General features: G+C 45.8%; 1 protein-coding gene across 2 annotated transcripts in view; it reads left to right on the top strand.

The window, feature by feature from the left end:
- Positions 1-15,295, top strand: part of LOC120320186 (protein phosphatase Slingshot homolog 2-like) — a 145,536-nt gene that overhangs the window by 117,426 nt on the left and 12,815 nt on the right. For both annotated transcript variants that reach the window (XM_039369706.1, XM_039369707.1), the window contains 6 exons: positions 1,753-1,947; positions 7,784-7,877; positions 10,493-10,621; positions 12,075-12,121; positions 13,337-13,483; positions 14,902-15,102. In XM_039369706.1, the coding sequence (XP_039225640.1) occupies positions 1,753-1,947; positions 7,784-7,877; positions 10,493-10,621; positions 12,075-12,121; positions 13,337-13,483; positions 14,902-15,102 (813 nt within the window). The remainder of the gene's footprint in view (positions 1-1,752; positions 1,948-7,783; positions 7,878-10,492; positions 10,622-12,074; positions 12,122-13,336; positions 13,484-14,901; positions 15,103-15,295) is intronic.

Here is a 15,295-nt window from a genome sequence, read left to right as displayed (position 1 = left end):
TCGAACGACCATTTCACGGGGGTCGCCAAACAACGCAGTCCGCCATTTTTTCCCCCTTTTTCCTTAGCTGTGCTACTCCCTTTTATTCTATTGGCTTTTGAAAGCCAATAGAATACACTCTCTTGAATAGAGTCTAACTCTATTGGCTTTCAAAAGCCAATAGGATTGTCCAGGCTGTCTCTGCCCTGCTGAGCCCGCCAAAAGTCCCATTCTGCAAACGGTGCTGCACCCATTGAGTAGTCCTTGACTTACGACCGGTTGAGTAGTCCTCGACTTACGACCGGTTGGGGGTCGCGGCATTAAAAAGGTTGAGAACCACTGATCTACATCAACAAGTTAATAATGCAATAATAGTATTCTTATTTTCTAATAATTCTCAATTGTGGAATAAGTTGACTACAGGGAAGTTGCTCCATTTGCAACCATGCCCTCCAGTTCTTTGCTTGTTAGTCGCCTTTGGTGTTCAAGGGACGTGTGGGAGCCTTTTCCGGCACCACCGGGCACCATGGCTAGTTGCACATCCTGGTTTAACAGAAGCCTGTCTTCTCCCCGGGCAGTTCCCCCCCCCACTACACACACACACACACACACACACACACACACACACACACACACACACACAGAATCTGGGTTTGAGGTCGCCCTGCTATTTTTGTATTCCAAGAAAGCGGATGGTTGAGCCAATGGTGACCTTCGTGGAAATAAAAAAGGACGGGGAACGGGGGGGGGGGGCGACCAGGTTTCCATTCCTCAGTACGGATTTATTTTGGATGTTGGCATCCGGGCGCGAGCAGGGTGCCCAGCCCGTGCCAAGGGCTTAGTACGGCGTTGTGTTTATGTGATGCCTTTCATTGCTTTTTTTACTCAAATCGCCCTCTGCCTTTGCAGCAAAATTGAGTGTGGCGAGGGGAAACCAGGGTGACTGATGCTGATGATGTTCCCTAGTTGGGTGATGAGACATCTGCAGGAAAGCAGCCAAGCCCAGAGAGCACCAAGGGCCCTATCCTCTTCCTCCTTCTCCTCCTCCTCCCACTCTTCTTCTCCTGCACTCCACACACCCCACTCCTTCTAGTACTGATGATGTTACCTAGATGGGTAATGAAACATCTGCAAGAAAACATCCCAACTCAGAGAGCACCAGGGACCCCATAATCCTCCTCCTCCTCTTCCTCCTCCTCCTCTTCTTCTTCTCCTCCTTCTTCTTCTTCTTCTTTTTTTCTTCTTCTCCTCCTCCTTCTTCTTCTTTTTCTTCTTCTTCTTCCTCCTCCTCCTCCTCCCCCTCTTCTTCTTCTTCTTCTTCTTCTTCTTCTTCTCCTTCTCCTTCTCCTTCTCCTTCTCCTTCTCCTTCTCCTTCTCCTTCTCCTTCTTCTTCTTCTTCTTCTTCTTCTTCTTCTTCTTCTTCTTCTTCTTCTTCTCCTCCACTCCACATACCCACTCCCTCTAGCACTGATGATGTTACCTAGATGGGTAATGAAACATCTGCAAGAAAACTACCCAGTTCAGAGAGCACCAAGAACCCCATAGTCCTCGTACTCCTCCTCCTCCTCCTCCACACACCCTCCTCCTCCTCCTCCACACACCCTCCTAGCACTGATGAGGTTACCTAGTTGGGTCATGAAACGTCAGCAAGAAAACCACCCAGCTCAGATAAGCATCAAGGGCCCCTCATTTCAAGCTACAAATATTCTCCTTTATTAAACCAGAGTCATCTTGTCTCTGTTTCCTCCCCCCCCCCATCTGCCCCCTCCCCAGGTCTGCCCTGCAGAGCCTTCACAAAGCCTGCGAAGTGGCCCGGATCCATAACTATTACCCTGGCAGCCTTTTCCTCACCTGGGTCAGCTACTATGAGAGCCACATCAATTCCGACCAGTCCTCGGTCAACGAGTGGAATGCCATGCAGGATGTCCAGTCCCACCGCCCGGATTCCCCAGCCCTCTTTACGGACGTGTAAGTGGATCGGGGCACCCTACCAAACTCCCACAAGGACACAAGGATCAAGCAAAGGAAGAAGTACAAGCACAGTGGAGGCCAAAATTCCCAACTCTAAGCGAGGCCATTGTGAGTATAGAGTAGAGTAGAGTAGAGTAGAGTAGAGTAGAGTAGAGTAGAGTAGAGTAGAGTAGAGTAGAGTAGAATTTGGAATAGAATAGAATTTGGAATAGAATTTGGAATAGAATAGAATAGAATTTGGAATAGCATAGAATTTGGAATAGAAGAGAATTTGGAATAGAAGAGAATTTGGAATAGAATTTGGAATAGAATAGAATAGAATTATGGGAACAGAACAGAACAACAGAATAGAATAGAATAGAATAGAATAGAATAGAATAGAATAGAATAGAATAGAATAGAATAGAATAGAATTTGGAATAGAATAGAATAGAATTTGGAATAGAATAGAATAGAATTACGGGAACAGAACAGAACAGAATAGAGTAGAATAGAAGAATGAAAAGAATAGAGTAGAGTAGAATAGAAGAATGAAAAGAATAGAGTAGAGTAGAATAGAAGAATGAAAAGAATAGAATAGAGTAGAATAGAAGAATGAAAAGATTAGAAGGATGAAAAGAATAGAAGAATGAAAAGAATATACTAGACTAGAATAGATTAGAATAGAATAGAATAGAATAGAATAGAACTCTTTATTGGCCAAGTGTGATTGGACAAACAAGGAATTTGTCTTTAGTGAGTTTCGCCCCATTTTACAACCTTTCCCGCCACAGTCGTTAAGTGAATCACTGCAACCATTAAGTGAGCCACATGGCAGTCGAGTGAATCTGGCTTCCCCAATTGGCTTTGCTCGCCTGAAGGTCGCAAAAGGGGGAATCACGTGACCCCAGGACGCTGCGACCGTCGTAAGTATGAGTCAGTGGCCAAGCATCTGAATTTTGATCAGGTGACCCATGGAGTGGGGGGGAGGCTGCAGCGGTTGTCAGTTTGAAAAAGGGGCCACGAATCAACTTTTGCCAGAGCCCCTGGAGGAACTTTGAAGAGCCCCTAAACCAGCGGTTCTCCACCTGTGGGGTCGGGACCCCATTTGGGGTCGAACGACCATTTCACGGGGGTCGCCAAACAACGCAGTCCGCCATTTTTTCCCCCTTTTCCTTAGCTGTGCTCCTCCCTTTTATTCTATTGGCTTTTGAAAGCCAATCGAATAGGCTCTCTTGAATAGAGTCTAATTCTATTGGCTTTCCAAAGCCAATAGGAATTGTCCAGGCTGTCTCTGCCCTGCTGAGCCCGCCAAAAGTCCCAGTCTGCCAACGGTGCTGCACCAGTTGAGTAGTCCTTGACTTACGACCGGTTGAGTAGTCCTTAACTTACGACCGGTTGGGGGGGTCGCGGCATTAAAAAGGTTGAGAACCACCGCCCTAAACGAACGCTTGCAAGTAGAGATGGGAAAGCCTTGGGGGGGGGGAAATCCTGGAAAAATCGAGGAAAAAAAACAACAGGTTTTCTCTTTTTCCTTTTGTTCTAAAGCCGTTTGGGGGTGGGGGAAATGGGAAAAAAACCCTGTTTCTTCCCCCCCCCATTTTTCCCATTTTTTCCCCCCCAGGCCTTCCCATCTCTAGTTGCAAGTTGACTTGTAAAGCAGAGCCGAAGGAAAGCCCCCAGCCCAAAGCATCCACCCCCACCCCTCCCTTTGGCTGAGGTTGCCTGGCTCTTCCTGGGCTCGGGCCATTGATGGCACCGGCCGTCTGCCTTTGGAGTCCTCCGGGACTTCATCCCCCTCCGATGAGGCTTGGCTATTTTTATAGCCGGCGATAAAGCCCGCAGGCTGCCCGGAATGCAGGGGCCAGTTCTCGGCGCCATATAAGGAAGCCTGGAAGGGTCACCTCCCCAAGAAAGGTAGGGAGTGCCAGAGAGAGGATGGAGCTACAAAGCGCGCCGATGCCCTTATCGGTGCAGGGGGGGCGGGAGGCCACCAAGCTGATCCCTGGGTTATTCCAGAGATGCTGTCCAGCTGCTTCCTCAATTTCCAGCCTGTGACCTTGAACCCACTCAGCTCTGGGTGGCCTGGCTGGAGACACACGGAGGAATGACCCGTTTTATGTTCATTGGCTTATTCATTAGATTTACGATAGGATAGGATAGATTATAGAATAGATTATAGAATAGATTATAGAATAGATTATAGAATGGAATGGAATAGAATATGGAATAAAATATAGAATATAGAATAGAGTAGAATAGAATAGAATAGAATAGAATAGAATAGAATAGAATAGAATAGGGATAGAATATGGAAAGAATATGGAAAGAATAGAATACATAGATAGAATAGAATAGAATAGAATAGAATATGGAAAGAAGAGAATAGAATATGGAAAGAAGAGAATAATAATAATAATAATAATAATAATAATAATAATAATAGTAAAGTTGGAAGGGACCTTGGAGGTCATCTAGTCCAACCCCCTGCTCGGGCGGGAAACCCTACACCATTTCGGACAAATGGCTGTCCAGTCTCTTCTTAAAAACTTCCAGTGTTGGAGCATTTACTGCTTCTGGAGGCAAGCTGTTCCACTGATTAATTGTTCTCACTGTCAGGAAGTTTCTCCTTAGTTCTAGGTTGCTTCTCTCCTTGATTAGTTTCCACCCGTTGCTTCTTGTCCTGCCTTCAGGTGCTTTGGAAAATAGCTTAATTCCCTCTTCTTTATGGCAGCCCCTGAGATATTGGAATACTGCTATCATGTCCCCCTTGTCCTTCTCTTCGTTAAACTAGACATACCCAATTCTAGCAACCGTTCCTTATATGTTTTAGCCTCCAGTCCCCTAATCATCTTTGTTGCTCTTCTCTGTACTCTTTCTAGAGTCTCAACATCTTTTTTACATCGTGGTGACCAAAACTGGATGCAGTATTCCAAGTGTGGCCTTACCAAGGCATTGAAGAGTGGTATTAATACTTCACGTGATCTTGATTCTATCCCTCTGTTAATGCAGCCTAGCACTGTGTTGGCCTTTTTGGCAGCTGCAGCACACTGCTGGCTCATATTTAAGTGATTGTCTACTAGGACTCCGAGGTCCCTCTCACAGTTACTACTATTGAGCATGGTGCCACCTATGCTGTACTTGTGCATTTGGTTTTTCTTGCCTAAATGTAGAACCTTGCTTTTTTCACCATTGAATTTCATTTTGTTAGTTAGTGCCCAGTGTTCAAGTCTGTCCAGATCCTTCTGTACCTGAAGCCTGTCTTCTGGAGTGTTGGCTATTCCTGCCAGCTTGGTGTCATCTGCAAATTTGATGAGTTCCCCATCTATCCCTTCATCCAAATCGTTGATGAAGATGTTGAAGAGTACTGGGCCCAGAACAGAGCCCTGGGGCACCCCACTACACACTTCCCTCCATATAGATGCAGTTCCATTGAGGACCACTCGCTGAGTACGGCCGGTCAGCCAGCTACGGATCCATCTGGTGGTGGTTCTGTCTACCCCACATTTTTCTATCTTGTCAAGTAGTAGGTTGTGATCTACTTTATCAAATGCCTTACTGAAGTCCAAGTAAATTATGTCCACAGCATTCCTCTGATCCACTAATTTTGTCACTTGGTCAAAGAATGCAATAAGATTTGTCTGGCATGATCTATTTTTGACAAACCCATGTGGCTTTTAGTAATGACTTTGTTTGCCTCTAGGTGTTCGTGATTCGTTGTTGATTATCTTTTCCAGGATCTTCCCAGGTATTGAGGTCAGGCTGATAGGTCTGTAATTTCCTGGATCCATTTTTTTTCCTTTTTTGAAGAAGGAAATACATCAGCTCTTTTCCAGTCCTCTGGTAGTTCCCCTGTGTTCCAGGATCTTTGAAAAATATAGTTCAGTGGCTCCGATATCACATCTGCCAGTTCCTTGAGAACTCTGGGGTGTAATCCATCTGGTCCTGGCGATTTGAACTCATCTAGGCTGGACAGGTGCTCACTAACCATTTTCTTGCCTATCTTAACTTGTGTTTCTGTTTTGTTTTTTATGGCACTATTTTTGATAGGTTGGTCTGTTTTTTCCCTTTGTGTAAAGACAGATGCAAAAAATGAGTTAAATAGTTCTGCTTTCTCCCTGTTGCTTGTCACCTTCTTGCCACTTCCACCCACTAATGGACCAATCATTTCCTTCACTTTTTTCTTGTTTTTTACATGTTGAAAGAAGCTTTTTTTTGTTATTTTTGACTTTGGTCGCAAGCCTTAGTTCATTTTGAGCCTTGGCTTTCTTCACTTCATCTTTGCAGGCTCGGGCTATTTGCTGATATTCTGACTTAGTTATGTTCCCCTCTTTCCACTTTCTATACTTGTCCTTTTTATCTTTCAATTTGTCAGAGAGTTCTTTATGCAGCCATGCTGGTTTCTTTTGAGAGCTGTTATTAATAATAATAGAATACATAGAATAGAATAGAATAGAATAGAATAGAATAGAATAGAATAGAATAGAATAGAATAGAATAGAATAGAATATGGAAAGAATAGAATAATAGAATACATAGAATAGAAGAGAAGAGAAGAGAATAGAAGAGAATATGTAAAGAAGAGAATAATAGAATACACAGAATAGAATAGGATAGAATAAGATAGGATAGGATAGGATAGGATAGGATAGGATAGGATAGGAAATGGAAGGAATAGAATAGAATGGAATAGAATAGAATAGGAAATGGAAGGGAACGGAACAGAGCAGAATAGAATAGAAATAGAAATAGAATAACAGAGTTGGAATAGAATAGGAAATGGAATAGAATAGGAAATAGAATGGAATGGAATGAAATAGAACAGAATAGAATAGAATAATAGCTTTATTGTCACTCTGAATGTACACTAATCGGCATACATTAAAACGAAATTTCATTGCCTTCAGCTCTCAAAGGGTCGCCACCTCCGATATACGCTACATAACTATGACATAAATAAATACAGATTATGCCTATACCCACATATATTATATGACACAGAGAAACCACACAGTCTAGTTTGGGCTATGTATACATGTGCATGGCGAGAAAAACGAATCTGGCGCGGTTTACCAGACGGACCGCATAGGGAACAAAGCTGTTACAGAATGGGTGGTCCTGCTATAAATACTTCAAAACCTCCTCCCAGAGGGGAGAACAGGAACAGACCATGAAGTGGGTGGGTCTGTGTGGTGTCTCTAACAATGTTTTGAGCTCTTAAGTACACAGCGGGTGACGTAGTCCTCACCTTAACGACCACAATTGGCTGAGCAAGAGGGGATGTTGTGAGTTTTGCCCCGTTTTACCACCTTCCTTGCCACAATTGTTAAAGTCCGTCGCTGCAGTTGTGAGGCACATGGGATTGTTAAGCGAATCGCTGCAGTTAGCAACACGGTCGTTAAGTGAATCCCCACTGACTTTGCTTGTGAGAAGGGTATCGCGTGACCGCAGAAAGGCTGCGACCGTCATAAAGATGAGCCCGTCGCTAAGCGTCTGAATTTTGGGGATGCTGCAGTGGCCGAAAGCGGTCACAGGTCACTTTTTTTCGGTGCCGTCGTAATTTTGAACGGTTGTAAGTCGAGGACTAGCTGTAGGGGAGTAAGGGACTCTGGGCGGCTTACAAATTCTGCAGCGATGGAACCGTTTTATGGAAAAAACATCCAAAGGAGGAATAATTAATAAATAAACGAAGCTGAGTGAAGGGACGCTGGACCTCAGTTGCGCCGGAGGGAAAAGAGGATGGGGGGGACAGGAAAAGAACACATTCAGGGGTGCGGTCAAATTCTGCACCCCTTCCTTGCCCGCGTCCGTGTCTTCCTTCCGGTTTCCACCGTTGTGGCTTCCCTCGTTTCAGCCCCACGGAACGCGAGCGGACAGAGCGTCTGATCAAGACCAAATTGAGGGAGATTATGATGCAGAAGGATCTGGAGAACATCACGTCCAAAGAGGTGAGTGGGGTGGGAAGGGGACCTTTGGGGACAGGGGGGGTCAAACTATTCTCCCAAGCACCAGCAACGGATGGAAACTGATCCAGGAGAGAAGCAACCTGGAATTAAGGAGAAACTTCCTGACAGTGAGGACAATTCACCAGTGGAACGGCTTGCCACCAGAAGTGGTGGGTGCTTCAACACTGGAAGTTTTTAAGAAGAGATTGAAGAGTTCACTTGTCTAAAATGGTCCAGCTCAGTTATACTATATTCTGCATTTTGAGATCCATACTCGATATATGGAGGAGGAACTTCCTGATAGTGAGAACAGTTAACCAGTGGAACAGCTTGCCACTAGAAGTTGTGGGCGCTCCATCACTGGAGGCTTTTAAGAAGAGACAGAACAGCCACCTGTCTGAAATGGGATAAGGTCTCCTGCTTGAGCAGGGGGTTGGACTAGAAGACCACCAGGGTCCCTTCCAACTGTGATATTCTACAGCCTCCAACGCCTTGCACACCTCCTAACATGTGGCTGTTTCGAAAGTATGCAGCCAAGCTGGTTATTGGCGAGGTTGAGAACATAAGACCTTCTTGTGGGTGACATGATAGCACTCTGCCAATAATAATAATAATAATAATAACAACAATAAAGTTGGAAGGCACCTTGGAGGTCATCTAGTCCAACCCCCTGCTCAGGCAGGAAACCCTATCCCATTTCGGACAAATGGCTGTCCAGTCTCTTCTTAAGAACCTCCAGTGTTGGAGCATTCACTGCTTCTGGAGGCAGGTTGTTCCATGGGTTAATTGTTCTAATTGTCAGGAAGTTTATCATAATAATAATAAAGTTGGAAGGGACCTTGGAGGTCTTCTAGACCAACCCCCTGCTCAGGCAGGAACCCTACACCATTTCAGACAAATGGCTGTCCAGTCTCTTCTTGAAAACTTCCAGTGTTAGTTCTAGGTTGCTTCTCTCTTTGGTTAGTTTCCATCCGTTGCTTCTTGTATCTGAGGGGCTGCCACAAAGAAGAGGTGGGGGGAGGTTCCACCTATTCCCCAAAGCGCCTGAAGGCAGGACAAGAAGCAACGGATGGAAACTAATCCAGGAGAGAAGCAACCTGGAATTAAGGAGAAACTTCCTGAAAGTGAGGATAATTAACCAGTGGAACAGCTTGCCACCAGAAGTTGTGGGTGCTTCAGTTTTTTAAGAAAAGACTAGACAGCCATCTGACCAAGATGGTCTAAGATATATCTTGGCCCTAGGATTCTATGATGAAGGAAGGAAGGAGGGAGGGAGGGAGGGAGGGAGGGAAGGAAGGAAGGGAAGGAAGGGAAGGAAGGAAGGAAGGAAGGAAGGAAGGAAGGAAGGAAGGAAGGAAGGAAGGAAGGAAGGAAGGAAGGAAGGAAGGGGTGGAACATCATCAGAGGGAGATCCCAACCTCTGGAGTAAAGGAGAAACTTCCTGACAGTAACAACAATTAACCAGCAGAACAACTTTGCCCTTCAGAAGTTGTAGTCTCTCCATCGCTGGAGGTTTTTAAGAAGAGACTGGGCAGCCATTTGTCTGAAATGGTATAGGGTCTCCTGCTTGAGCAGGGGGTTGGACTAGATGACCTCCAAGGTCCCTCCCGGCTCTATTCTGATTGATTGATCTTGGCAATTCCCCGGGCTGAGTCTCTCCACATCTTCCAATCTTTCACTCCTCCTCCTATGCTCTGGCTGGGGTCAGCTTTGACAATATCCAGCCATCAAGTGTTAAAATAGCATTTTATTTCCAATTCTTTTATTTGAAATATTTTATTTTTTAAAAATGCTTGTTCTCTCTCTGTGTGTTTGTCTCTTGTCTCTCCCTCCCTCCCTTCCTCTCTCTTTCTCTCTGTCTCTATCTGTCTCTTTCTCTCTCTCTCTCTCTCTGTCTCTCCCTCCCTCCCTTCCTCTCTCTGTCTCTCTCTCTGTGTCTGTCTCTTTCTCTCTGTCTCTCTCTGTCTCTCTTGTTCTCTCTGTCTCTGTCTCTTTCTCTGTCTGTCTGTCTCTCTCTCTCTCTCTCTCTCCCTTTGTCTGTCTCTCTTTCTCTGTGTGTCTTTCTTTGCTCTCCCTCCCTCCCTTCCTCTCTCTGTCTCTCTTTCTCTGTCTGTCTCTTTCTCTCTCTCTCTTTCTCTGTCTCTCTGTCTCTGTCTCTTTCTGTCTGTCTCTCTCCCTCTCTCTCTCTCTCTCTGTGTCTCTCCCTCCCTCCCTCCCTCTCTCTCTCTCTCTTTCTCTCTGTCTCTGTCTGTCTCTTTCTCTCTCTCTGTCTGTCTGTCTGTCTCTCTCTCTCCCTTTCTCTGTCTCTCTTTCTCTCTGTGTCTTTCTTTGTCTCTCCCTCCCTCCCTTCCTCTCTCTTTCTCTCTGTCTCTTTTTTCTTTCTCTCTCTCTCTCTCTTTCTCTGTCTCTCTCTTTCTGTCTCTCTCTTTCTCTTTGTCTCTCTGTCTCTCTTTCTCTCTGTCTCTTTCTCTCTGTCTGTCTCTTTCTCTCTCTCTCTCTCCCTTCCTCTCTCTGTCTCTCTTTCTCTCTGACTTTCTCTCTCTCTCTCTCTCTCTCTTTCTCTTTCTCTCTCTCTCTCTTTGTCTCTCTGTCTTTGTCTCTCCCCCTCCCTCACCCAGATCCGCACAGAACTGGAAATGCAGATGGCGTGCAATCTGCGAGAATTTAAGGAATTCATAGATAACGAGATGATCATCATCCTGGGCCAGATGGACAGCCCCACGCAGATCTTCGACCATGTCTTCCTGGTGAGGCTTTCCTGCCACGGGAACAAACGGCCCTCTTCGCCCGGGCTTCAGGTTTTCCATCTCACACCAATGTTCTTCTCGTTTCCCATGCGCTTCCGGTCAAACTCTTGCAAAGTCTGAGTAAATTCCTGGATTATCATCCTGCATGCAGTGGGGTAGAACAGACACTTCCCTTTTGGGAGAATTGTACAGCTTGGAGATCTGGGGTGTCCAACCTTGGCCAATTTAAGACTGGTGGACTTCAACTCCCAGAATTCCCCAGTCAACCATGCACACACATGGGAGTTGAAGTCCACCAGCTTTAAAGTGGCTAAAGTTGGACGCTCTTGGCTTAGACCGGGGGTAGGCAGCCTTGGCTCTTTTATGACTTGTGGACTTCAACTCCCAGAATTCCTGAGCCAGCATGGGGAACTATGGCCCCCTTCATGACTGGTAGACTTCAACTCCCAGAATTCCTGAGCCAGCATGGCTCAGCTTGGAAACCTCTCCCTTTCCCCTCAGCATGGCTGGCTCAGGAATTCTGGGAGTTGAAGTCCACGAGTCATAAAAGAGCCAAGGTTGCCTACCCCTGGCTTAGACCAATATTTCTAAACTCCAGGAATTGTAAGACATGTGGACTTCAACTCCCAGAATTCTTTGCTGGCTGGGGAGTTCTGGGAGTTGGTCCACAAGCCTTAAAGTGGCTAAAGTTGGACACGCCTAGCTTGGACCAGTCTTTCTAAACATCAGGGACTTTAAGACATGTGGACTTCAGCTTCCAGAATTCCTTGCGCACTGGGGAATTCTGGGAGTTAATGTCCACACCTCTCAAAGCTGCTAAGTTCGAGAAACCCTGGGTTTACACAGCATCCTAGCCAGGGGTAGGCAACCTTGGCTCTTTTATGACTGGTGGACTTCAACTCCCAGAATTCCTGAGCCAGCATGAGGGAAATTTTGGCCCCTTCATGACTCGTGGACTTCAACTCCCAGAATTCCTGAGCCAGCATGGGGGAAATTATGGCTCCCTTTATGACTGATGGACTTCAACTCCCAGAATTCCTGAGCCAGCATGGGGGAACTATGGCCCCCTTTATGACTTGTGGACTTCAGCTCCCAGAATTCCTCAGCCAGCATGGCCCAGCTTGGAAACCTCTCCCTTTCCCCTCAAGCATGGCTGGCTCAGGAATTCTGGGAGTTGAAGTCCACGAGTCATGAAGGGGCCAAAATTTCCCTCATGCTGGCTCAGGAATTCTGGGAGTTGAAGTCCACCAGTCATAAAAGAGCCAAGATTGCCTACCCCTGTCCTAGACAACGACAGTCAAATATTCTTAGCCAGGGGTTTTGAATATCTCTTGTACCTGATATTCTCATATATGGCTTTTTTAATTATAATTATTATTATTACTTGCACGACCAGCTCTGCTCTTGGCTGACATGTGACTGTTGTGTTTCGCTTTCTCGCCTGTTTGTGCAGGGTTCGGAGTGGAACGCCTCCAATCTGGAAGACTTGCAGACAAGAGGGTGAGTTGGCCACGAAAATTGTCCTCACAAAACACAAGTTTTATTGTTTGGGTTCAATTGCATTAATTTGGTTTCATCCAGTGATTTAAATAAACAGTTGGTTTTATTGGCAGTTATCACCTCTTTGAAGGACGTTTGTATGTGTGTTTGCGCATGCATGCATTCATGTGAGTGTCTGTGTGTGTAGAAGGCACTGGTGTGTGTGTGTGTGTGTGTGTGTGTGTGTGTGTGTGTGTGTGTGTAAAATGCGTACACACTTCCTTCAGTATTCCTGGAGATTAATCTACAAGTCATTCTCAAGAACCCTGGTGGTGCAGTGATTAGAATCCAGCATTGCAGGCTGACTCTGCCCACAGCCAGGAAGTTTGATCCTGACTGGCTGAAGGTTGACTCAGCCTTCCGTCCTTATGAGGTCGGTAAAATGAGGACCCAGATTGTTGGGGGCAAATAGATTGTAAAAGTGCTTAGAGAGGGCTGTAAAGCACTGTGAAGTGGTATATAAGTCTAAATGCTACTGCTTGGGAAGGAAGGAAGGAAGGAAGGAAGGAAGGAAGGAAGGAAGGAAGGAAGGAAGGAAGGAAGGAAGGAGAGAGAAAGAAAGAAAAGAGAGAAAGAGAAAGAAAGAAAGAAAGAAAAGAAAAAGAAAGAAAGGAAGGAAGGAAGGAAGAAAAGAAGGAAGGAAAGAGAGAGAGAGAGAAAGGAAAGAAAGAAAGAGAAAGAAAGAGAAAGAAAGAAGGAAAGAAAAAGGAAGAAAGAGAAAAAGAAAGAAAAGAAAGAAAGAAAGAAGACTAGAACGAGTGACGAGACTAGAACTCCTAGTGATTTGCTTTTTCCTTGGCCAAAAGAGGTCATAAAAACCAGGCATGACCCGTTCAATAACTGCCCTGCTTAGCGGCGGAAATTCTGATCCAAACTTTTGTTGTAAATCAAGGATTAGTCTGAGAGAGCAGAGAGCCAGTTTGGTCCAGGGATTAAGGCGCCAGGCTAGACAGCGGGAGGCTCTGAGTTCTAATCCTCCCTTCTTACCCTTGAAAGGGGACTTTGAGCCAGTCCCTCTCTCTCTCTCAGCCCGGCCCGCCTCACAGGGTTCTTGTGGTGGGGAAAAGACGAGGCGGAAGGTGCATTGGATACGGTTCGCGCCCCCCTGCGATATTTGTAAAGATATTAAAAGGCAGGATATCAACAGAGAATACAACCTGTCCCGTTTCCTCGCAGGGTGCGGTATATCCTGAACGTCACTCGTGAGATCGACAATTTCTTCCCGGGAGTTTTTGAATACCACAATATCCGAGTTTACGACGAAGAGGCGACGGATTTGCTGGCTTACTGGAACGACACCTACAAATTCATCTCCAAAGCCAAGTGGGTCCCTCTTTTCTCGCTTGCTTTTTCTCTGCGATTCGTTTGGCCGCCTTTCATTTATTTTGCGGGGTAGAATAATTCAAGAGCAGGGCGGGAGCCACTCCCAGAATTCCTGAGCCCTGTTGGCTGACTCGGGAATCCTGGGAGTTGAAGTCCACAGGTCGCTGAGCGGGTGTAAGTTGCCCGTCCCTATTAAACAGCCTTGGGGAATTTAAGCTGGATTAAATCAGCATTTAACTGTGATTAAGAGCGGAAGGAGGAGATTCTACCTGGTTAGGGAAATGGAGTTCTTCTGAGAACCTTGTCAGCTTAAAGGTGGTTAAGAGGAGCCGTTCCCAGTTAGTGCTCCAAGGCTGGGGGTGCTGATCCCCCGCTTTTGGGAGACACGGCTCGGCCATGGAAGCCTGTGTGTGCAATAAGCAGGGGTGTCCCTAGAACGTGGTCAAAATGGCAAAATAGATTGAGAGAGACAGACAACTTAAAGAGAGGGATACGATAGGTAGGTAGGTAGGTAGGTAGATAGAATAGAATAGAGAAAGAGAAAGAAAAAGATAGACTCTGACTGACTGACTGATGACTCCTTAATGAGAATCTTTGGGATAGATAGATATTGTAGATAGACAGACAGACAGAAACTATAGATATAGATAGATAATAGATACTGGATGGATGGATGGATGGATGGATGGATAGATAGATAGATAGATAGATAGATAGATAGATAGATAGATAGATAGATAGATAGATAGATAGAAATAGAGAAAGAAGAAATATAGACAGACAGACAGACAAACAAACAAATAGATGATAGATAGACAGACAGACAGACAGACAAATAGATAGATGATAGATAGATGATAGATAGATAGATATAGATAATAGAAATAGAGAAAGAGATATAGATAGACAGACAAATAGATGATAGATAGATAGATAGATAGACAGACAGCTAGATGATTAGATAGATAGATAGATAGATAGATAGATAGATAGATAGATAGATAGATGAAATAGAGAAAGAGATACAGATGATAGACAGATGGATAAACATAGATAGATACGCAGACAGACAGACACTGTAGATATAGATAGATAATTGATACTGTCTAGATATAGACAGACAGAGAGCTGATAGATAATGATGGACAAATTAAAGATAGCTGATAGATAAAAGATAAATAGATGACAGAGAGAGAGAGAGATGGATGGATGGATGGATGGATGGATGGATGGATGGATGGATGATAGGCAGATGGACAGACCGTTCAGCAGGTGGGTGGGTGGATGGACGGACAGAGGGCAACAGCCCGAGTTCCCCTGCTTGTGAACTTGAGGCGGTGCAAGGCCGGGGGGGGGCTGCCTTCTGGGGCTGGGGGTCCCTCTCCTCCTGCAACCGTCCTCCTGCCCGTCCCCCCCAGGAAGCACGGCTCCAAGTGCCTGGTCCACTGCAAGATGGGCGTCAGCCGCTCGGCCTCCACCGTCATCGCCTACGCCATGAAGGAGTACGGCTGGAACCTCGACCGGGCCTACGAGTACGTCAAGGAGCGCCGTAGCGTCACCAAGCCCAACCCCAGCTTCATGCGCCAGCTGGAGGAGTACCAGGGCATCCTCCTGGCCAGGTGGGTCCGGGCTATGACCCAGAGGGGGGCTTGGCACCACCCCCTGTTCGGCTTGCACAAGGGGTCCTCGTTTAGCGACCAAAGTCACAAAAAAGGGACTTGGGACCAATGTTCACCCTTGCCACCCTTGCAGCGTCCCCGTGGTCATATGATCAAAATTCAGACTCTTTGGCCACTGACTCATATTTATGAC

This window comes from Crotalus tigris, unplaced genomic scaffold (genome assembly GCF_016545835.1).
Source record: "Crotalus tigris isolate CLP2741 ecotype Arizona unplaced genomic scaffold, ASM1654583v1 scf7180000021203.308827, whole genome shotgun sequence".
Classification (NCBI taxonomy): Eukaryota; Metazoa; Chordata; class Lepidosauria; order Squamata; family Viperidae; genus Crotalus; species Crotalus tigris.
The sequence above is the reverse complement of the archived record's forward strand: the minus strand, read 5'-3'. Positions and strand labels throughout refer to the sequence as shown.